Here is a 23,802-nt window from a genome sequence, read left to right as displayed (position 1 = left end):
TACTCAAATCCAACTACATGGGTTTGAGTTACGGAGCCACAATACATCATTCCCATAGAATGCAGTTTAAGACCCCTTGTGGAAACAGCTACCTCGGTTTCCTGGCCTTGTATCTTGTGGTTCTTTTAATGCTCATATTCCACTGAACAGTGCAATTTAGCCTATTATTTTAGGATCAGATGTCTACACAGACCTGTAATGCTGTCATTGGAGCAATCATTCAGTAATAGCATTTTCAGCTATGCGTGATGCTGCCATGTATTATGTTATTCAGTGAGATAATCAGTTACTGCAGTGTATTTAAGAAAATGTTTGAGACTTTCAAACACTAAAACTGTGCTCAGTGAGGCCAATGACAAGTTTCCCCACACAGCCTGTAAGTAAAGACCTTAAAGGGAATGCAGATGAAGCATACAACAGGCCAATTTGGTGATTTATTGGTCATTTGGCTGCCTCATGGTTCTGCTTTCTGTAAAACCTACATACGGTGGTACGTAAGTCTGTGGGGGACAGTTGTACAGCTGTGCCACTTTACGAGGCTATTTCTCTCTTCAGGTGCTTTTTGTAACACAGTTGGGACAGAAGCAACTACACTGCAGAGGATTAGGCAAATAAGTTCACTGGACATCCAATGGGAAAATAAGCCTGTTTGGTGATAAATTAACTTTACTACCAGCTGTTTGAAACTAATGCAATTTACTGCTTTATATTATGTAATGTGGCTTCTGTTACTTTTCTAAATGGCTTTTTTTCCACAAGCAAGAAATTAAAAAAAGGGGGGAAATCATAAATAAATGTAGAAAGAACACTGCAGAATGAAATCTCCCCTCAGACATCTAGTTTGCTGACTGTTGTCTAACTAAACATAGACTTCATTTCGACACACCAACAACTAATGCCTTTGAGATGAGCAACCTTTTGAGCTGCATTTGTTATTCCCTGGCTCCCTCTGCAGGGTCACAGCTGCACATACATCAGATATTCCTCCACATGGTATCATTGACGGCATGGATTCTATGCATGCCAGCAACAGGTTATTAACATGTATTGAATGTCTAGAATTGAAAAGGACTGTTAACAACATAGCTACAGGACAGCTGAAATGCATTGACACGGGTCATTTGAGTTACCCTGCAGACACACAAAAGAAGAATCGTAATAGAGTTTGGAGAGACACAAAAGACAAATCAGAGCCAAATCAGCGTCTTTATTTTATAAACGCATTTTTCTAATGACTTTTTTCATATAATAAAAAAGCAATTTACAAGCTTAAGAACCAAAATGAAGCAGCACAGAATGATTATGAGTAAAATATATAATTTGAATAAATATATTTTATTTCATGCTATAAAATAAATTCATAAATGGCAATAGATACAACATCAGCTCTAGCTAGCTTCATTTACTTCATAGTTGTACAAAACAGTAGAGTTCTGAGGTTCACAGTTGGGTTGTGAGGTTGTGTGTAGAGTGGACATAAACAGGAGTAGGGGCATTTCTGCCGTCATGGTTTCGGTTCAGGTTCTCTGATGCTCCTCGAGCTTCAGCTCTGTGGAAAATATGGGCTCATTGAGACCTTGAGGCAGAATGTTTGGGAACCACTGACTGAGGACTTGTTTCCCCACCTGAAGAGAAGTGCACAATTATACTATGGACATAAGTTTTACGTCCAATGAGACCACTTTTAACACTATATACCCTGAGTTCTAAGTTTTTTTGCCTTGTCACCAAATACATACGAGCCAGAGACGTTAAAGTGCAGAGTTCAGGGAGTTGTGAAAGGAAAAGAAACAACAGTAAGACTGAAAACTTCCCCTTTGATCCTGAACAACTACAACTACAATCTCGGTGCCCGAGGAGCTTAAGTAGAACCTTGAACCTCAACATGACGGCAAATTACCCGCTCCCAAACAGTGGCTCAACAGCCCAAAATCCCTTTCATTCTTTGACACAGCTGGAGGTGCAGCTCTGAACAGTGCCACTGAGTTGGATGACTGAACCACACGCTCAGTTCTTGTGTTGCAGTTTGCTGAAACCACTGGTTTTTGATGAGCTTTTAAAACACTAGCAACAACGGTTGTTCTTTTGAGTGTAATTTTCTGAAGAGGAAGTCGACCTGTCCAAAGTTTCAGAAAATATAAAAAAATCAATATCAAATTGTCTTGGTCTTACTTCAATTCAATAGCTCCCTGACATTCAGTTTGTTTGATGTACGACAGGCCGATATTTCAATAGGCTTGATGATCCCAATACACCACTTTTAAAAAGGTTATTGCTTTTTTATAATACACAGTGGACAGAAACTGACAAAAAAGCTATGGAAGACTTAAGATTTTTCTAAGCCTGTATCAGTGTTTGTAAACTACCTGAAGTGAGTTTATTATAAAAAGAATAGGACGAGCTGCAATTTCAAAAAGTAGTCTGACAGCCTTCCCTGTAAACACTTCCTTTTGATTACTTGTGGCCCACAATGCATCTCCTGTTCCTCTCTGAGGTGTGGAACTAAGAGTTGACAAAGAGTCAATGTGAGTGTGTGTGTGTGTGTGTGTCAAGTTCAGTTGGTTCTGTAATTGTGTACTATCACATATGTAACTATAGTACATGAGAAGCATTTCAAGAATTCCCCCTCCATTCAGCGATGATGATTACATGGACTTGTTAACTCAATTGTTAAAAAAAAAATCGGACTAATCTAAAAGCACCATTTAAGGGGAAAAAAAGGTCCCTAACAAAGTGATGGAGGCCATTATAGCAGAGTCCCTTAAGGGTAACAACTGATATCAACTACATTTCCTGGATGGAATTGGTTCAACTATCAATGAAAAGTTGTAAGTGCACAATTGATGACACAAATACATGAAAACTCAAGTTGAAAAATGATCTGTTGGCAATTTTATACAATTTTGTGGTTGAGCAACGTGCAATTAAGCTACAGTATATGAGGATAAGCTTCTTTTTTTTTCTCTCTCCACAAATCTTTAGTTTCTTTTCTGCTAAAAACCCACGCAGCTGTTCCCTCTCCTGAAGCTCTAAGAGAACAGAGAGGAGCTGCAGGCTTGTGTTTCTCATGCATCCCCTTTTCTCTGAAATGCGTAAAACTACAATACATTGCTAAGATTGTCCTCAGTAGTTAGAGAGGAGGGATACAGTATAGTCTCTGAACACTGGGCAATGGCTTTCAGGGAACAAGTCTGCCTCATCTGATTGTGATCACTTGCTACAAAAGTGGTTAAAACACTAAACCAATTGTGTGTCCCGTAACAGAACAACTAATCAAATGGTAAGAAGCATGGAGGGGGCAGGACTTGAGCTAGAAAAACTACAAACGGACAAGTACAACATGACTTAATTTCTAATCATTCTTGGCATCACTTTACAACAAATCATGTGGCCATATTTTGTTATTAAAACCTCTATATTCAATCCAATAAAAAAGAAAGAGGCACAGGAATCTAAGTGCCGGATTCTAGATATAAAGCTTGTGGCAAGGCACTAAGTTAAAGATGCCACCTTTTGTGAAGTTTCTCTTTTTTTGATTACATTGGCTTTTAACAATTACAATACCTATTGCACAACTTCTACATTGTCAGTTTTTGTATGGCTTAATATATGATGCTATTCATGACTTTACGGCTTAATATCTTCTAAGCAAGTTGTTCAAATTTTATACAAGTGATTGTTACTAGCTGGGAAGCATACATTCCTTGAAAATAGCAATGAACTAAGTCCTACATTTAATTAGGAACCTAATCTTGATGAGCATTCAATACAGTCAGTATCTACTGTTAAAAATCACCCATGAGTCTTTGGTGTGAACTCTTGGCACAAAATTGAAGTAGCAGTTTGTACCCAACATTATTGATAATAATGCAAAAAAAAAAAGGTGTTATGCTTTCCCCTCCTCTGTCTCTAGGTGTAGGGCATCATAGTCAGATCCAAATGAGCTCGCAACTGATTTTGTTGAGGTCAGATCAGCTGTTAAACCAGCACATCACATCATCAGCTGACAGAAATGAACATGACTTAGTAAACATTCATCTAAAAAGTTACTGAAGAGGTCGATCGACTGTGTGGTTGTGGCAACAAAACTGTTGGTGATAAATCCTTGCCTACAAAGATAACGAAAAGCTAGCTATACTGATCTTTGCAAAAAATCCCCTAAAGTTTGGTTTGCTATCTTAACCGTCAATGAGAGAAGATGTTGACCGCACATTCAGTGGAATAGAAAGACGGCCATCTTGATGCAACCTTAGAAATAAGCAACAAGGAATTATGTTCTCCCGCCAAATGCACAAAAAGTAGAAAATTATATGAAAACTGTGAAATAATCAAACTAAATTCGTTGACAAAAAATCAGCATGGACCAGGTGAGACAAATTAAAAGCTTATAGCAGGTGCTCTACTGAAAAACAATTACAAAGCTGATTTGTAAGAAAGGGTCCTTTCAAGCCGAGCTTGAAGTGAGCTATAAATGACAGGATAGCCAATCAGGCTGTCATGTATTACCGTGAAAATCACAATGGAAATAAAACCAAGTCTCTATATATACTAGCAACACCCCCATCCCTGATCCCTATGGTTCAAACAGTAAAGATTAAATGATGTTGCCATATGCAGGGCTCGTAGACAATAGTATTCATGTGGTTGCAGAGTTTCATCAAAGTTCATATTATTTTTACTCAGAAGGAAAATTAATGCTATAAAGCAAGTCAAAGTCTGACAGTGCTGCTGCTGCACCAGAATTAAGACACAAATCAGCACATTTTATTCAACGGGTCAGCACCCAAGATCCTAACCACTAACTCTGCAAAGTGCATCAATACTTTGGATCGCCAGCTACTACGAACAACATTTACCTTAGCCTTAATCCAGCTATAACATGTCCTGGTCAATACCACAACGTAGGACTGACTAATGAGGGAAACATGTTTCACGTCTGCATCTGACCCTCCAACGACACGGAGGTCAAAGATCACGGATCAAATGTCCCGTCATAAAGGGTAGGACAGAATGAACGAAAAAGAAACAAACCAAAACCTCTTTCAAATGATGGAAGAAAAACCATGTCAGAATGGCTGAGATTCCTTTGTTCTTTCTGTTTGCATATTTTTCAGACTTGTATCCTAAATAGATTTGTGTGAACAGATCTGAGGCTGTTCCTGCTGTGCTGAGTTTCAATGAGTTCTCTTGTCTCTGTTAGACGCTTTATATTAACCTAAAAACCTCCCTCAGGACAAAAGAAACGACTTACACGTACGATTATTCAGTAAAAGTTGGCAATCAGAGCATAGAGGAATACAAATGACTTCACTGTATGGACGAAATACACCCATCACATGGATGACAGCATCTTAAACCACACATTGGCTAACAGCGTGAGATCTCCAGTAGTGATGAGAGATACAAGTGTTTGAGAACAAAACGTTCTTCAACAGTACAATTGTTATCTTGTGAGTATACAGGGCCATTTTCTCACTCTATTCTCTCCAGAAAAACAAACATAAAGGAAAGCGAGCAAATTTAATGCACTCCTAACATAGCACCTTCTTAATCTATATTTTAACCTGGCTGACCATAAAACATTTGACAAGGACTTTGTCCCTAATCCATACAATCAGCAAGGAATATTTCCCCTTAGTATCAAGGCTTTGTGTTGAGAGCATAAACTTTACATGGTTTGGCAATAAGATACTGTACAAACAACCTAAAACGGATTCAAACGGTGAACACTTCTGTGCCTGGTAGGTTCTTGGCTATGAGGTAGAACCTGGTGAGTTTCATTTAAGATAAAATACTGTCTATTATGAGTATGTAGTTGCATCATGAGGTATTGAACGGATATGTCACACGAAGCTTTGCACTGGCAGAAAAATCATTCCTTGTGAGTAAGTGACCTCCTGTGGCCACATGTGCAAAAACAGGTCAGGTAAAAAGGTGATATGACTAGCATCTTACCAGAGCTTTCACATTATCAATTATTGCAACATGCCTATATAACTCTGTAAATATGTTTTAAAAAAACATGAAGAGATAAAAAGAGAAATCAAGCAGGGGGTCTTGATTATTAGGACCTCCTCAAAAATAGTAAGTTGTTACTCCCTTTGCTTGAAAGAATCAAATTTCTAGAAAGCACCCATTTTCTCTCTGCATTCAACATCTAACTTTCACAAAATTGACAGAAACCCTTGAAGAAATGTCTATAGTGGAGGGAGCTGATTCAAAAAGAAAAAAAGTCCTTTAAGTTGAGTTAAAATAAACATTTTTTAAAGCTTCCTTAACCTGAAGCAGGACCTAAAAATCACATCTTGATGCTTGCGCCTCCTCTGGACTGCATTTTGAACTCTCCTCCATATCATTGGCTGGTGCCTCTTCTGCATACTGAGCCTCAAAGGCCAGCCCCTCAGATGTATCCTCTTGGTCCTTCTGACCTGAGCTTCCCTTCGTCCTCTCTGGAGAGTCCATGTTATTACTGCCGTCTGACGCTCTCATGTGCTTCTTCCTCAGGTGCTGGTTAAGGGTGCCCTGAAACGGGAAGCATTTGCCACAGATCTGACAGTGGAAAGGCTTGTTGTCCGTGTGGCCACGGATGTGGTACTCCAGCTGGTCTTTCCTAGTGTACTTCTTGCCACAGAACTTGCAAACAAACGGGGTGATTCCCATGTGCAGACGCATGTGGCGATCCAGGCTCCCCTTCTGATTGAAGGTCTTTCCACAGTAGATGCAAATAAGTCTTTCATTGAAGGGATACCACTGGCTCCGCAGGCTTCGCTCTCGCACATCGTTCTCCAACCCTGGGGCTCCCACTGCTGATTCACCGTCTTCAGAGACTGGTTTGATGTGACTCAGCACTGATGCTGGGATGGCCAGGGGGCGCTTTGCCCTGGCTCGCCCACCTCTATAGCCACTGAGGATGGAGCGGGAAGGACTGGAACTGCTAAGGTTGACAAAGCACGGGGAGGTCAGCCCTGAGTAAGAATAGGTAGCAGACTGGATGACGGGACCGTAAGAACCCACACTAACAGCAACTACCTGTTCTCCATCGACCAGCTCGGTGTGGTAGCCATCATCACCAGCTGAGGAACTATCTGAGTAGGTGGGCCTGTCCGTCTTCTCTATCTTCACTTGCACATCTGTTACCTGCCCATCTTTGCCAATCAGTTCCACCTGCTCCATTTCTCCCTCCATGGGAGCGTCATGCTCCGAGACGCCATCACTGCTTCCTCGGTCTGACTGGCCTTCCTCCTGCAGATGACGCCGCCGGCCCAGGACTTTACCCGCCAGCTCAAAGCGTGCTTCATGTGCTGCCTGACTCTGGCGTGAGTAGTAAGGGGGGGAGATCTGGGTAGGGTTCACAAAGAGGTTGCTGTCATTGACTCCATTGTGGCTGACCAGCGAGTCATCCTTCCCTGGGCTGCAGACAGTAACTGGGATACTGATCTTGGAATGGATGCTCTCCAAGATTTGGGTACACTTGTCAATGATGGTCTGCATCTGCAGAAAGCTGGCAGCTGTGAGGAAACTGATGATATCCTTGAGCTGCAGGGACATATGACCTGTGTAGCAAAAAGCAAGAAGCTGCTCAAACACCTCAGGGTTTTTAATGACTGAGATGGAAAGGCCACTCATGGTGCTGAGGGCAGTGTGGTCACGAAAGTAGGGTGAACTAGCTGCCAGCACAGCCTTGTGGGCTCGAAACGGCTGGCCCTGAATGTGAACGATGATGTCACACAGCTTCCCTTGCAGCCGCAGCTCGTTGAGCTGGGTCAGGACATTGTTGCTGAACTCCGGCACATCGAACTCGATGTAGCTGCCGTCGTCCATTTCTTGGATATGTTTCTCCAGTTTGTCGGCTGCCTGAGGGAAAAGATAAAAGAGGAGAAAACATTATGATATGAAACATTAAAAATCCAATGCAGCTATTTCGCAGCACACAATTTTACACAATACTCTCTTGATTTCTAATCCAAACAACACAGGAGGCTGTAAAGATGTACGCTTTTTCCTCACAGCACTATTTACACCAATAGTATTCGAAACAGGACCACATTGATGCCTTGCAGAAAATAAGTGCTAATTAAGATAACCTTTGAAATGACTATAAGCTGTATTGTCCCTCACTGTAGTTCTTTATATGACTTTATATCTGTCTTGTAATCAGTTTATTACAGTGATGAGTTTATTACATATGCTGAGAATAACTATTCAGTTATCTCAAATCAGAGGATTGTATCTGCATTATCTATCTCTGCTTTGTAATTGACCCTGTTTGAACTGCTGCATTGAATCTCTGCCGTCGTATACGCCATAAGTTTATGTAGCCCTGTACCTAGGCAGAAGCAATTGCACATAGCCAGACGCACACCTTCTCAGAACTATAACTACACACCAAAACAAAATAGTCTTGTGAAATGTCCTTGGGGTAGCATTGCATTTTCCTAAATTTACATCTATTCAAGTAGAGCCGTCTACACTGACTCAGGCACTGTACATTCCCTCTTCTTGAATGTCTCCTCTCTTTTCCTCTTTGTAATAACTGCTGTATGATCAACTGCTGCTCAACATTTATTAGCTCCAACTGCGGTATAATACGCTCAGATTCAGTCACACAAATAAAAAGAAGTGTGGTTAGGTAGCACCAGGAACTACCAATATGATCAGCATAGAAATCACACTCCAGAGTGTAGGTGGAGTATTGCAGAGTAACGTGGACACTTCAACACACAAGAATGTAGTGTACACAAAGGCATACACCTGCAGGGTAACTACAGCACAGAGCCAACACATAATATAAACAAGGTTTAATAAGAATTCTTCATAATTACTGTTACTCTTTTGCTCGATAATTGCAGAAACTCTTTTTCCAGTAACTTACTTTCTCCAAACCAAAGTTCTGTCACCTCATTTTTAGTGATCCTCGAGATATATCTTTATCACTCTTATGTTACTGTGAATTATTTCATTATTATTTTTGCCGCAGACTAAATAATCTAAGGCCTGGTCCTCACATATTTTTAGAAAAGGAGGTTTTCTTCTTCTGTCAAAACAATGCAGCGACCTCAGGCAACGAGAATTGAAACCTATGGTGAAGTACTGGAAACCACATACACACCAATTCAAAAAAGCCAATCTTTACAGCAGAAATAAACATGCTTACAGCCTGGTACAAAAGACTAGTATAACGCAGCAATTTTGAAGATGTTAAGATTACGAGGGTTCAATTATGAGAGGCACAGCTGACTTGTTTGACAGGCGGGAACTAGGGCTGGGGGATAATTCGATAACGATAATTACGCAAATTTTTATCAATATAAATATAACAAATGTCCAGTAAATATTCTATATATTTAAACCTGTAATTAGGAAAGGGAGGGGACGCTAATGTGTCTTAAACGCGAGTTGCCACCTAACAGAAGAAGAAGACAACGACATTAAACAGCCAATTATTTTGCAAGGTAAAAGGTAGGCGGGCTTCAAGACGTTTGGAGTGGAAAGTAAACACAGCTGAAACAAGTGACACTGAAGAAAACGCAAAACCTACCAGCTCAAAGCAGAGTTGTTAGTCTGACAGTGTGTTGACTCAGCGTTAACTTTTAACTCAATATACTTTAAGGATGTGGGTGAATAAATCTAACAGCTAACAAACTGTCTGATTTCTTCAACTTTGACTCAGGAGCAAAAATCTGCCTTTAAATTTAAATTAAATAATGATACGTTTTTTAATTGTGATAATTATTGATATCAACTTATATGAAAAAAGAAATGCGATAACATCTTTTCTTTTTTATATCGCCCAGCTCTAGCGGGAAGAGAACACTGTAGCTGTTGGCTAGGAGGCTCAAAGTCCGCCTCTTTGCCTCACAGTAGCTCGACAGATGTTAGGTTGATTTCAGCATTTCCAATATGGCTCCCACCTACGCTTAGCTTCAAAACAGCGTTTCAGAAACAAATGGGTGTTGTCACGGATACTACTTCCATTATTTATACAGTCAATGGTTCACACAAACGCTGAGTTCTCTAAAACATCTCCATCCACATGACAACACAGAAACACTTGACATCAAACACCACATAAGAACACTAAGCACATGCTCATTTAGCAACTTCTCAAGCAAGAGGCAATTATAAACAGTGTTAATGTACTGTGTACAAAGTGGAGACTTAAAAACTATAGAGCGCGATATATTAATTCTATGAAGAACAGCTAGGTTTCATTGTTTCCTGGAACTTTTTTTTTTTTTTTTTTACTGTCTACACAAATACAGGCAAATAAACAATTCCGTATCTTACACCCAAAAGAGAAGTCACAGTACAGAGAATAGGATCCAGCAGCATAGCAATTTCCCAGCAGTTTGACAGTACATGACTCCACGGCGGCTTCATCAAAGAATTGAGATGATATGCATACTAAACATTTAAGGGTGTGGATATTTACCTTCCTTTGTGTACCAAAGATGAAAAAAGAAAAGAGAGGAGATCTGATCAACGTGATTTGCATTTGGAATACACACAGAGTTCTATAATGGTCTAGATTTCATTATGGTCTGATATGAATTTTAACCACTTAGCTGTGTTTCAGAGCCTTCTATAGACAGTGCAACATGAGGACAGTGCAATTGTAGCATATAGTTTGTCTGTCGATCCCCATGTTCTACTGATTTCATTTCATCCGTAACACTCACTAATAAAGAGGATCAGTATGGCGAGTATATGATACAATCGTGACGGGCTGAACACAATGTACCAGAGCACATTACACATACAGTGTCGTGAGGCGTAACAGTCATATAGGGGAAACCATAAAGGTATACATACATCCAGCGTTTGGCAGAGAAAGAAGAAAATCTGGTTCTGCTTGGAAAGCGAGCGTGCATCGAGTTGTCTTCATAGTCTGCTACAAAACCTGAAAGGCTTCTTTGATGTATCTGAATAAATACACATAGGCAAAGACACTGACGCAAACACCTTTGTAACTGCCTGATTGTGGTTAATGCCAGGTGATCTTCTCATCGGTGTAATTTGTGCTCATGAGCTGCCTCTCCCTGCATTCAGAAATTTCACAACATACAAGCCAGAATATTCGACACTTGGCCTAAACTTATTTTGGCAAAAATACATTTACCCTGGTGAAAGGCACTGCTGGCACACTACCCTTACACTATAGCATACTGACCTGTGCTGGTTGATAAAATATGAATAGATAAGCTCTGCTTTCTCTGCAGAATCAGATATGACACATTTCAGAAAGCTGCAACTGTAAGATCAAACGATTCAGTACATTCTGTGTAATAATGTGCTTGTGTAGGAAACTTCCATGTTGCAAAACCTGGCTATGAGTCCATGAGCTTAACCCTCCTCTCTCCTCACCCCATCTGCCCTTCTTACATCTCTCCCACTGCACCCCCCCCCCCCCCCCCCCCCCCCCCCCCCCCCCCCCCCCCCCCCCCCCCCCTCCCCCCTCACTCTCCCTCCAACCCCCTTGCTAGCATTTCAGCATGATGTTCTGCGCATTGAGTCCCTGTCAGCACTTTGGGAATGTAAACACTTTCTCCAGTTGCCAAAGCTTGCCAAGACACCTGTCCAACAAACCATATGCTCTGGTCCTGGCACAGAAGAAGGAAAGATGTAGCAATACACAGCAGTGATAATCACAAGAAGGTGTACGTTATTTCTGCTCGCCCATTACCAGCACTAAAATGCAACATGTTCATACTCTAAACCATATTAGCAATGGCTGCCAACTGCATGCTTACTGAACGGAGCCAAGTTGAAGCAAAGCCAAAGAATGCATGCTCAGTAGTTGAGATGATCTTGCTGGGCAGGGTCACATGCTCGGCTCACGTGGGAAAAACTGAAAATGTTTAAACGCTCAAAAAAAAACTCCATCTGTGGCTAATGTACACGGCCTGGCAATAAACCTATTTGACACAGCTGCTTCATAGTTATAAAGGATTCTGAGTATACAGAGATATTCTTGCTGACCTACACCTGAAGCCTCCAAGTCTCTGCCGTGTTGATCAAAATAAGGACAGAGAGAAAAAAATACAGATGAAAAATCAAAGTCAGCATGCAAGCGCTGAATGTTTTCTTCAACATCAGCAGCATTTCACCTAAGTGAGAAAAAACAGCTTGTGGGGCAGACCAGACCCAGAGCAGAATCGCTTAACATACACAGGTTGGAAGAGCAAGTTAAAACAGAGCATGAAAGCCGAATAAAATACACTACAGTAGAATGTATTGTGTGAGGACCTTAGATGGTGTGAGAGTATGTTTTGTGGAAACTGTTTTAGTTTAGTGGAAGCTCAGTGTGCAGGGCCGAATACTGTATGTTTAGCCTTTGGGTGTGTTCTCGGAGTGGATAACTGGAAACTAAAAAATGCTCATCTTTCATCTCTGCCTACTCATGTGATTATCAGATGAACAGCACTGTCAGATTATAAAGATTTGAACCCTTCTTGTTCTCTTTAAACTATTTCAAGAGCATAATCGCTCTCAAACCTTTTCAAATTTGTAAAAAAAAATAATACAATTACACAGAAATGTTCTGTGCGGTGAAGTACATTGGTATGATCACGCTGTCAAGTTCTTCCTGGAGTTGCTCAAGGCTAAGAGACTGCACAAAGAAATCGTGGGGGTATGATTCTGAATTTTAATGCAGAGGAAAAAGACTTTCTCGTTCAAACATCCACATTCGCAGCAAGGACGGATGGACTCAGGGGAGAGACGACGAGTTGAGAGGTTGTCTGACATTAACGTTGGTAAATTCACTTCACGGTACAGCCAGCAAAAAAGATTATCATCGTGCTACACTGTCTTTCAATGTAAAGCCAATCTGCTGACATTCCACTGTTGAAATCATAGTTGGCGATCATAAATCTGACGCAATGCCCTTAAAACAGGATTTTATTTCCACCTAATGGTCAGATGTTAAAGAATTCAACCCAGACAGCCCCTGTTAGTTGGAGACACATAGGGAAATTTAAGCAAATAAAGATTGTCATTGCAGAGAAACAAATACTCATCATGCTTTTTGCATATTTACGAAAGGCCTGGTGCCTGTTTCTGACAAAAAATACTAAAAACAATTATTCATTTAATTCCCAGATTGTCAATACAGACCTCAGTGAGCCCAGACATTACTTTATGTGGCAGGCATCTCTATGCCTTGCACTGCACAATCACTAATTCCAGCTGGCAGTTAAAACCAATTCAATTTTACTGCTTATCCCAAACAGAAACAGGGCTATAAGAAATAGGGTCGAATGGGTACAAAGCCATAATGCCCGCTCATGCAAAAGTCGTAATTGGTTTGGCTCAGCTCTGTTCTGACATGCCCTGTAGTTATACCATTTAGACTAGTCTCTGGTGCAATTGTGTAGGAACAGGGCATGTTAATGGTTTCACACTGGGCTTTGAACGCAGCATATCAGAACATTCAGAATAAATCTGTGTCGTAGCAATAGAAGTAAACATCCTCTGGTGTCCTAGGTGAACCCAGCTGTACAGAATAACATGTCATGTCCGTATGTGTCTGCACTTTGTCCTTCTCTGCTATATTATTATTTTACAGCTTGCACTAGTCATAACCAAGCTCATTGCTGATACCTGTTTTTCTCTTTACGTTTAGCTGCGGGAGATTCATTCAACACACCGTTAAAGTTTTGTGTGTTTTTGACACAAGAAAAAAAAAACAGGCCTGATGTTACATTCACAAATAGTTCAAGGTTCAAGGAGTCTTTAGTGGTTTACAGTGTGATATTTGTGATATTTCACATACAGATGCAATATCTCAATATCCATGTGCAATATTGTAAATTATTCCATAACATATTTTATCATTATATTCATCTACTGCATGTGCACACTGGCTTAGGCTAATTTTACTTATTTCATGTCTTTAAAAGTACTTCTTTACCTTTTTTTGTACAGATAGTATTTTTATTTTTATTTAGAATTTTTGGATTTGTGTTTAGGTTTATATATTAATTGTCCTTTGTGTCTTGTTGTTAAGTACCACTGCCCCATTCATCACTTCAAATTCCTTGTGTGTGCGACCTCACTTGGCAATTAAGCTTTCTTGAATCTTGAATCTTGATTGTTCATGAGGGAGAGTTATACCGAAGTAGGGCAGCAAAGGCTCGAAACTCCATTACTTATTAAAAGTTGCGTGTCCACATGTATGATTGGGAACATTAGCATGTACTATTGATACCGTCAGAGTATGTAGGGAGTGAATGTGCTGTGTACCAAACTTTATTCCCAACCTTTCTGGTAGTAGTTAGTTAGCTACTGATGTGACGGACTGAGCACTGCTGAGGCTATGGCTAGTGTTAGCCATACCGTCACGTTCACCAGTCTCACAGTTTGTCAGACTGTAACCTCCATTACTCTTTACTACAATCACTTTAAGATTGACTAACATTGGACCGAATAATGCATCGTCTGTCGGGGCCGAAACACCCACAACTACTACCAGGCAGCATATCTGCACTGGCTAGCTAGCTGGCTCCATTAGCCATCGTGTAGTCGGGCAGTTTTTTCAGGGAAAATGTTCTTCTTTCCCTTTGACCGTCTCCTCTCACACATTATACACTATTTCACACTTAAGACGTCCTTTGTCTGACAACACAAACGCGTGTCAACATTGTGTGTCACAGTGGTGGCTAAGTTACACCGTCGAAGTGAGGGGGGGGTGTTCCAACTATGTCTGCTGTCATATGAAGTTCCTCCACTGCTAGCTTTAGCACTAGCCCGGCTTGCTAGCTAGCACTTAGCCAGCTAGCGTACAGTCGGCAATTATTCCTCCTCCATTACTTTTAACGACAAGACAACGACGCACCCCAACAAAACAAATACACATTTATCACACGTACACCACAAACACCGACACCACCAAACTCACCTCTTTGCAAATTAACATTGAACGTCGTCCATTCCCCTCTGCCGCTCGCTAACTCTACAGCCAGGCCTCCCCCCCTCTCCAGTCCAGATGTGTCAGACAGTTGCTGCTGCAATTTTGCATCAACAGGAAGTGTTCTTTTGGCTCTTTGCATTCATTCTATCAGTGTGTTTTTGCAGCAGCCCCTCCCTTGCTCATGTCAGTTGTGTACAGAGACATCATGTTCTTATAATACGACATAATGGAGGACATAAAGATACATGCGCAAACATTAATATGAAGTATCTTGCGGTGGTGTGTGAATTGTTTGCTACAGATAACTTTACTCACATTGATCTGCAGACTACAGCCGGACATAGATGAGTTACATTTGCTTAAACTTCGTATCACCACTTTAAGATTAAAAAATAAATGTCATTGTTTTGTATTTCTTTTGATGTCTGAATGAAGATTTCATTTGCAAAAACAGATAACTCACTTTTGAATAAAAAAAAAAAAAAAAGGTTCAAAAACATGTTTTTTTCTAATACTAGCTTTTGGTATGATCAATCAACTGAGGTTGGGTGGCTTTAACTAAGTCAAAATGACTTTACTAATCAGAGATACCTTGAAAATGTAACTTTATTAGGAATCTATATACAAATAAATATGTTTTTTTTGAAAAATTATAAAAACAGTTATCTGTTTTTGCAAATGAAATCGTCAAATATTGTAGAAAGCCTATACTTATTAACATGTTGTTTCTTAAAAAGTATCTGCTGATAGTATAACTTTCAAGCAGTGCTTATTTGAAGGTATCCTCCAAGCTACCACCTATACCCCCACAATTCACAGCCTATACATGTAGTCCTACATATAAAAGTTTAGTTATCTTAAAAGTTTAAATATTTGTAAATTCCTGAACTTCTTCTTCATCAACTAATTATTTTCCTGTTTCGTTTAATGTAATACGCCTGCCATTAGGATAGCCTATCATTAGGTTTTCCAGCAGTAGTCTACACCAAACAGGTAGTTCTACAGTGCGCACCCCAAAAAAATACATTTGTGGTAAGCCGAGTTGTTACAACTCCAGTGGCTTTTGTCCATTACAAACTAGGATTTTAAAAGTATTTTTTGTTGTTGTTAAGGTGTTCAGTAACTTTTTCAGTCTTCATTTTTATCACATTTTTTTAAATTAAGTTGCATTATCTAGTTTTATGAACTCAGCTTAAACCAGTCAATTCAGCCAAAGTACCACAAAGGGGCGCCATAGACTAAACAGATGATGAAATGGCAGCTTCCTATTCCTCCTGTGAGTTTAATGAGTAACTTTTGGCCGTCAGGACTGCAGGAAAAATAAGTAATTAAACCAATTAAACGACATTTTACAACGGTAGATAATACAAATGCAGCAAAAGTTTTGGATGAGAATACTTACATTCTAATGTCTATTTTAGGAAAAACGATTAGGCCGGCTTGCTTCTGTAGGTTTTGTAAGTCTGGTCTCAATTATTATCTGAACTATTTTGGGTGATCTACATTTTTTTTCCACAAATCCATTAATCCTGCGATAAGAGTGGCAAAGTGTAACAGTCATGTAGGAGCATAAATAAAACATCTTGAATTAAGCTTTCTCTTTGGCTGTCATCTAGCAATGTTTGTTTACTCTTTGATTATAAAATTGCTTGAGAACACTTTAAATTGTATGTCTTATTTGATTGGTCAAAGTATTTATAGGGTGTCCGTTTTTTTGGATGATGAAAGACAGACAGGCACACTCTTGTCTGTTATCTACCAGGAATGAATGCGTGCTGTGTGTGTGTTTCTGTTTTTTCATTGAGTGTAACTGACAGGTTGGCAGCTCAGGTGAATTTCTGACCTAATCTGTGTGCAGGTGGGTGATCAGCAGAGAGAAAGGAATCGCTTTGTCATTGCACGTGCTTCTTGTTAAACAAATCACCCCTCTATTCTCGGCCGTTTTTTTTTTTTTTTCCTTTTTCCTGAGATGGATGCACAACTCAAGGTGCAGCCAAGGTATGGTGATTAGAGATGGTTTTGTTGATCCGCAGGAATGATCATGGTATTGATAACATTTCAAACAAAACCATAATCAAAGGGTTTCCTGTTGGAGTTGTAATCTTTCCTGAAATGGGGCTTTGTTAGCTCAGTGTCATTTGGTTGACCAGGAATTATTTGGCAGTGGGCTAATGGGGGCTGGTGTCTGAGTGGTGTAGCGCCAGGGATCATATAGGGGCTCCAGGTGGTGTGGCCTGGGGCTCTGATGTGCTGCTCCTTTTTAATCCCAGATGACATTGCAAAATCCCCGAACCCCTGCGCCCCTGTATAAGACTGTATAGGAGCACAGACCAGATGATTTGTTTAAAGAGCTCATATCATGTATCAAACTGAGGGAATAAGGAGCTCCACTGTTTTATGTTAAGCCCGAGAGCATAGGTTATTTTAAAGATGAAAGATATTCATTTTACTCTGGAAAGGAAACTTGTGTAATTCTGGGTGTATTTTCTGATACATTTAACCATACTTTGTTGTGTTTAATCTGATAGTTACAATTATTTACAAAACCTCACGTTAGCTTCTTCTATATATTTTAAGGATTTCAGTTTATCTCAACGCCAAAAGCTATGATACAATGCTGCCACAGTCAACACATACCACCCCAATCACAATTTCTTTGGTAATGTTGAATAAGTAGCCTAAATTTTAAGCTTAACATGAATACCACATTGTTTTCTACGTGTGCCAAGAGTCCCAGAATACCTTGGCTGTCAGTGCGTTGGAGAACAATGGTCCCCCAGTGCTCCTGTCCAGAAATAGTCTATAGCTCACTGATGGAGAACATATTTCCCAATAGCAGGTGTCTGAGTCAGTCAGTGCCTGATCCTCAGCAGGACTGTAAATGAAAGGGCCAGCTCGTGCAGGTGCGGGAGCACCTCTTTGGCCCTCTCAGGTTTCTTCCTGATGGAGGAGCTTATTGTGGAAGAATGAACAAGAGAAATATTGATATAAAGTATGTTTGTTACTATTCAAAATCATATCCATCATCCTCTTAAGAATATGTTATAATCTAATGATAGACTTTTTTTCCTATGACATTAAAGACAGAGTTTTTCATATTCATAGATGATTGACAGGCTTTATTAAAATGTGTGTAGCTCAGTCCATGCTTTAGACAAAGAATAGAAACAACATGCCACAAAGTTTTTTGTCTTTGAAAGTGCACTTATAGCAAACACAGCAGAAACTTATAGAATATTTATATACTTTAACATTCGGCAGTTTGACATATCTACATTTCAATTTAAAAATCAGCTGGACTCCAACGAAAGACATTCAAGACTGCTCCTAGAAGCTAAGAGAGTTTAAGCAGTAAGTACAATAATCACTTGCATCGCAGGGATAATGAGCTCTCAGATGTGTCATATATTTGCCTGAGAAATTAAGCCAATTTGTGGAAATGGTGGCCTGGGGTTGGGGGAATACAGAGTGGCTTGTAAAGATGAGTGATATCTGGCACAGCATGAAGAGAATGAGAGGTGTGCTGCCTGGTGCTTAGCTCAAATGAAAGCTCTGATTAGTGGAGCAAAGATCAAAATGACAGAGCGGTGGAGGCTTCAGCTGGGCCTTTGTTATTGATAAGTCTGTCATCTCTGCTGATATTGGAGCAGTAATGGCAGCTGATGATTAGGCCACTCCTGGGCTATTAACTACATTTCTTATCCTTTTACTGGGGCCCAAGAGAGCCTGTTTGAGAGACAAAGGAGTCCTTTATGAAGCCGGCTCCTTAAACGACATCCACCTGACCTAAAAGGCACAACTGTTACTGTCTTTCTGCGCGGCCAAAAGAGTCCAGGATGAGATACATGTCAGGGGTCGCAGTGTGCTGCTGTTTGAAATGAAGGGGTTCTGAGTGAGTAAGCTGTTGAAAGACAGCCGCTGCAAAATTACAGAAAATTGGCTGTTTTGTCAACATTTCATCAGAAGATTTACAGAAAGCTGACCCCGACCCTTTCTCTCCCCCTCTTTCACAAGGCTAAGGAGACTGAGTGGGCCAGAATTGACTGACAAACAAATCTCTTCTTTATTTCTTTCTCGCTTTCTCTTTCCCTCTGTTGGAGGGATATTCAATATGATCTCCTTTTAATGATCCTAAGTGGCTGAAATTACATATCCTCAACACATACTGTTGGGGTAGGTTTGGTCTGAATGTAGGGCACACTAAGGACATAAAGAGTAATAATTACAATGTTTCAGCTCTCCAATTGAAAGAAAAGTCATCAATCATTCTGTATTATTGTACAATAGTGTACAAAGATTCTGCAGTTTCAATATGAGCTGTTTGCGCAGTAAGAAGGCTTTAGACGATAACCATGCAGGACCTTAGAAAGATAAGATGGGTTTTATATTTAAGTTGGCTTGTTAGTGTGCTCTAGATCAGTAATTCCTGACCAGGGTTACTTGTACTCCAGGGGGTACTTTTGCAGGTGCAGGGGATTACATGGGAACACTGAAGAGCAGCTCAACTAATATGAAAAAAGAAAAGAAATCACTTCAATTTGATTAAAAATATTTTGCAAGTGATCAGAGAGGCATAAACAGTGTAAGCTAATATAATGGATTAAATGTTAAAAAGGCCAGAGTATATCAAATATTAAGCAAACAAATTAAGATACAAAATTAAGCACCAAAAGTATTGAATAAACAGTAGTTTTGAATTAAGTGGCTGTAATAATTGTGCTAAAGTCAGCTGATGGGTATGTGTAAGTAGTTAACCAAGTGAAATGGCAAACAGGCTCAGAACAGGGAGCTAATGATAATGAAACTTTTAAATTGTTGGCTTAAAAACACTAGCTGAGGCAGAGTACAAAAGTAGTGATTAAACAGTAAACATTAAAATAGTAATGAATAAGTGGTTTGAATACATAGCTGAAAGTAGGCTAATGGGTGTACGTCATTAAAACAGTTAGCTGAAAATAATGGATCAAAGTTTAGGGTAGCTAGCTAGTGGTAATAAAGAGACCAGGCTTAATTGTAGTGGATAAAACAGCACAAAAATTAATCATTGAACAGTTAAAAATCACAATGGATTCAGTACACAGTGCAAAGTGAGCTGGTAGATTAGCAGTTAGCTGAAGGTAACCAATAAAAAGCTCTACAATGGAAAGTAGCCAATTGGATGGTTAAAGTTGAATGAAAAAGTTGAAGGTAGCTGGTATGATAGTTGTCAGTTATATGTTTGAAACATTAAGCGAAAATTGACTTTATAACAACAAAATGAATGGTTAGCTTAAAGTAACAGATAAATGGAGGACACACTTGGCTTCTGCATCTCAAAGCAAAAGTTCTACAAATGCAGGTTTTATTGTGTCAAGGAATCATCAACAGCACAATAGTTTTCAAATCTTAAAACCAATCTGAATTTAGAGCTTGACAGGAGCTGTCATTGCATGGGTGCTTGAGAACATTTGACAGTGATTTGAGAGAACAAAATAAGGTTCAGACCCTCTACACTAGATTGAATTCAAGCCTGTTGTGTGCGCAGCATTTCCATCTTCAGCTCGGTGCTTTGTCTCTGACCTCCGCTCAGTCCGCTCCCTGCCTTTGGTATTCCCCTACAAAGGCCAACAGGAATCCTGGGCTTGTTGATTTAGCCCCCATTGGCCGGAGGCAAAGCATCTTTCATTAACGTCTAAAACCTCAGGAATGAGATACTGGCCTCACGATAAGATCTGGTAATGCAGTAACATGGAATTATGGAAGAAGAAAATTGCCATTTTGTATATAAGCACCTGTGATCTCCTATGAAAGCCCCCTGTTCCCCCAGGTTGGTTCAGTCCCAGGAGAGGAGAGGGTCCTGGAACCCAATCCATCCTGCACAGGAGAGATTTTCAGGCTGAAGGCCTGGAGCAATGGAAGGTGCTGCTGTCTGTGGAAGGTCAGCTTAGAGAAGAACCAAGACAGTGATCCTGTGTGCCTGCCGGAGTAAATCATCTAATCCCCACAGGAGAAATGCTCCCCCTGTTTGTAGTTCTGTTTGTGGTCAGCAAATGCTTTCAGGTCAATACAAAGCATTTATGAGACACTCCAGAGGTATTGTCACAGTACTTTATCAGTTTACCACTGAGGGTGGACAAATCAGAGAGCTGCAGTGAGAATATGGGAATTCTTGTTTCTTCCATCGCTCTTTGAAAGTATGTCAGTCTCGCCACTTTTCACAAAGGTGTTTCTTTATCTGAGCCTCTGTGGAGAGAACGTGTCAGGAGCGATAGATTTATGTGGCATACTGACATTTTGAGGGAGTCGGATACCCTTTTACTCATGCGTGGGGTCAAATCACAGTCCTCTGGAGAGCCTGGAAAGAATGCAGGTGTTCTGCTTGTAGTAAACAGCCTGAAGACCCACAACATTTCCTTCGCCAATCGCTAGCCTGCGTCATCCAGAAGTCTGTGAAAGGACAAAAGAAATGTTCACATGGCACTCCCTATGATGAAGTCCCCAATATTTTCAGTGTTGGCGCATGTTGGTCATTTTTACATCATTGCATTCAAGAACTCTCAGAAGCGAAGCCAAGGGTTTCTTCATTTTGTTCTGTCCATTAGGGATTTTACAGGGAAATGTTTTTCAGATTTTCCCACGCTTTCTATATGTGTAAAGTTTGAAATGCTGGTTGTTGACTCATTTCTATTGCTTCCAATGAGCGTTCAGGGTAAAACAGATCAAATAGAAAGAAAGGGCTGGAAGCAAGGAATAGAAAAGTCTTATTGTGGCAGAACTGATGTGTTTTTGTCTCCTCTGGATAGTTTCTTCATCACCTCTTTAAATTTTAAAGCATTTGGCACGCAGCCTGTGGCAGGTTTCTCTTGAGGAAGCAGCAAAGCAATGAGGGTCAATGGCACCATAAATCTCAGACTGTCCACTTTGGAATCAGACATGGACACTTGAGATATGCATATTTAATCAAATGTTCATGTCAGTGTGAGTTGAATGTCCAAGTCAAATGCATCCAATATAAAAGAACTGTTGCTGGATGCTAACAAGTGCTAGCATAGCTGGGGAGCTGGTATTTCTGTGGGGGTCTTGAATGTGTTTTCCAATGATGCAAAATGGATAACTTGCATTAGACAGCACATAAGTCCTGCCTTTGGGTTTCTTAGGGCCAGAGCGGGAAGAGAGCTGGCAGCCATGTTTTTGCACCTCATTCCAGAGCAATGCAATAAGTGACAGAACTCCGGCCTCAACATAAAAATGAGCCTCACACTCAAAGATGTGCTTCACTTTGACCTTTGACATCCCTCTACAAGATCACAGCTCCAGATGAAGGTTTTTTATGCCCTCATGTGGTCTATCCAGCATTTATTAAAGGAATTTGAAGGTTATATTTTGGGGAAGAAGTGTAGCAGGTGCCTTTAAAATCAAGTAAAAAAAGACTGACAGTTGAAAATCGTGGATTTTTAAACCATCTATACTAACCTTTGTGGTTCAGATGTATCATGCTGGAGCAAACTGATAATGTAATTATCTAGTTGCTGATGAAGTGAAGCCATTCTCCTTAAATTAAAAGGCCCTTAAGTCCAAAGGAAAAAAAAAACCTCCCAACATATATAATGTAAATAGTTTCTGGCAACAGAGAGGGGTATAAGTTCAAGACAATATTTGGAGGTTAGGAGACTGACAGTAATTCAATTAGACAGGAATCCTCACCCGTTCTGAGGGCCAGAGTTATCCATGTTAATCAGTGGAGACCGGAGACATATAAGCTGCTGGTTTCCTGCTGCTGCTGCTCTGTCTGACTGTGAGCTGTGAGAAGACTGTCTACTTAATATTCAAATTTGTGTCCTTACAAATTCACATTCAAAAGTCACATTTATTAACTCATTGTAATTAAACCAACCCTTCATGTGATATTGATTTAGTACATTGGCTGTGATATTACTCTTTTGGAAAAAATACATTTGATTTAACATTGATACTATAAAGTATACATATCTTATTATTTACGAACTGGGAGCTCTGGAATTAAGTAGTGCCAGACTGCTGATTTTATTAATAAAACTTAAGCTCTTCTTCTGTGTCAAATGTCTTCTGTGTAAAGGCCTTACGGTTTGTATTAGGGCTGCCAAACGATCAAAAATCCAGATTAATCACTGAATTTAAATGGATAACTGCAATTAATCGTATTTTTAATCTTGTTTAAAATTCCATTATTTTTCACAATATTTTTTCAGTCCATGTTTAACAATGTAAAGAAGTTCTTACCAGTGTCTTCATTCGATTTCATCCAGAGGTTGGAGGCAATTCGTGCACGCACCAAAATAGTGCTCTGCTGGCTTTTGTGATACAGTTGCTCACTGACATCAGTCTGATTAGTTGCACCTGAACGCTTAGCTCATAGGTGGTAGCTCAAACTCAACCTACTCAACTCTACTTGATTAATTGTATTTTATTGAAGTGTTAGTTTTAATTTTAATTCAGTTTGACACACTGTGCATATTACTTTTGACTTGTAAGCTAAGCCATCTGGGAGGTTTTCAAAATGTGCCATTTAAAGGGGCAGTGGTGTCATTATTTTCTGTAATGGCAGCAGGAGGAAGCCACAGTGTGCTGAAAGGGACAAAAGAGAATGCAAAAAAATCCAAAACCATAATTGCATTTTTCATATTCTTAAAAAAAATGAGTCACATGGGGGATTGTACACCGCATTGTGTGTTTACAAAGACCACATATTGTATTTTACAAAGATGTTGATGCTAAACAACCAATCTGAAGTTGAAATTTCATAATATTTGTAATTATTAAAAGGGTTAGGAATTCAACTTTGTCCCCTAAAGTCTGTCCTTCAATGTGCCTCTGTATACACTAAAACAGTTATGGGTTTCTGATGTCATTCAGCCTGGCTGCTGTGGCCTTTA

At 39.9% G+C, this 23,802-nt stretch overlaps 1 protein-coding gene and 1 long non-coding RNA gene across 2 annotated transcripts; both read right to left on the bottom strand.

Annotated features, from left to right (window-relative positions):
- Nucleotides 1–1,192: 1,192 nt before the first annotated feature.
- zbtb34 (zinc finger and BTB domain containing 34) lies at nucleotides 1,193–15,098 on the bottom strand. Its single transcript, XM_034692031.1, has 2 exons — nucleotides 14,900–15,098; nucleotides 1,193–7,854 (listed from the first exon to the last, which is right to left on the bottom strand). Exons 1-2 carry the CDS (start codon nucleotides 14,915–14,917, stop codon nucleotides 6,292–6,294), a joined length of 1,581 nt encoding a protein of 526 aa, XP_034547922.1. The 5' UTR covers nucleotides 14,918–15,098; the 3' UTR covers nucleotides 1,193–6,291.
- Nucleotides 15,099–18,015: 2,917 nt separating this feature from the next.
- On the bottom strand, nucleotides 18,016–23,403 carry LOC117818277. Its single transcript, XR_004632333.1, has 2 exons — nucleotides 23,150–23,403; nucleotides 18,016–21,337 (listed from the first exon to the last, which is right to left on the bottom strand). It is a non-coding gene; the product is annotated as an uncharacterized LOC117818277 (long non-coding RNA).
- Between the last annotated feature and the right edge of the window lie 399 nt (nucleotides 23,404–23,802).

The sequence above is a fragment of the Notolabrus celidotus genome, chromosome 9 (assembly GCF_009762535.1).
Source record: "Notolabrus celidotus isolate fNotCel1 chromosome 9, fNotCel1.pri, whole genome shotgun sequence".
Lineage (NCBI taxonomy): Eukaryota > Metazoa > Chordata > Actinopteri > Labriformes > Labridae > Notolabrus > Notolabrus celidotus.
The sequence above is the reverse complement of the archived record's forward strand: the minus strand, read 5'-3'. Positions and strand labels throughout refer to the sequence as shown.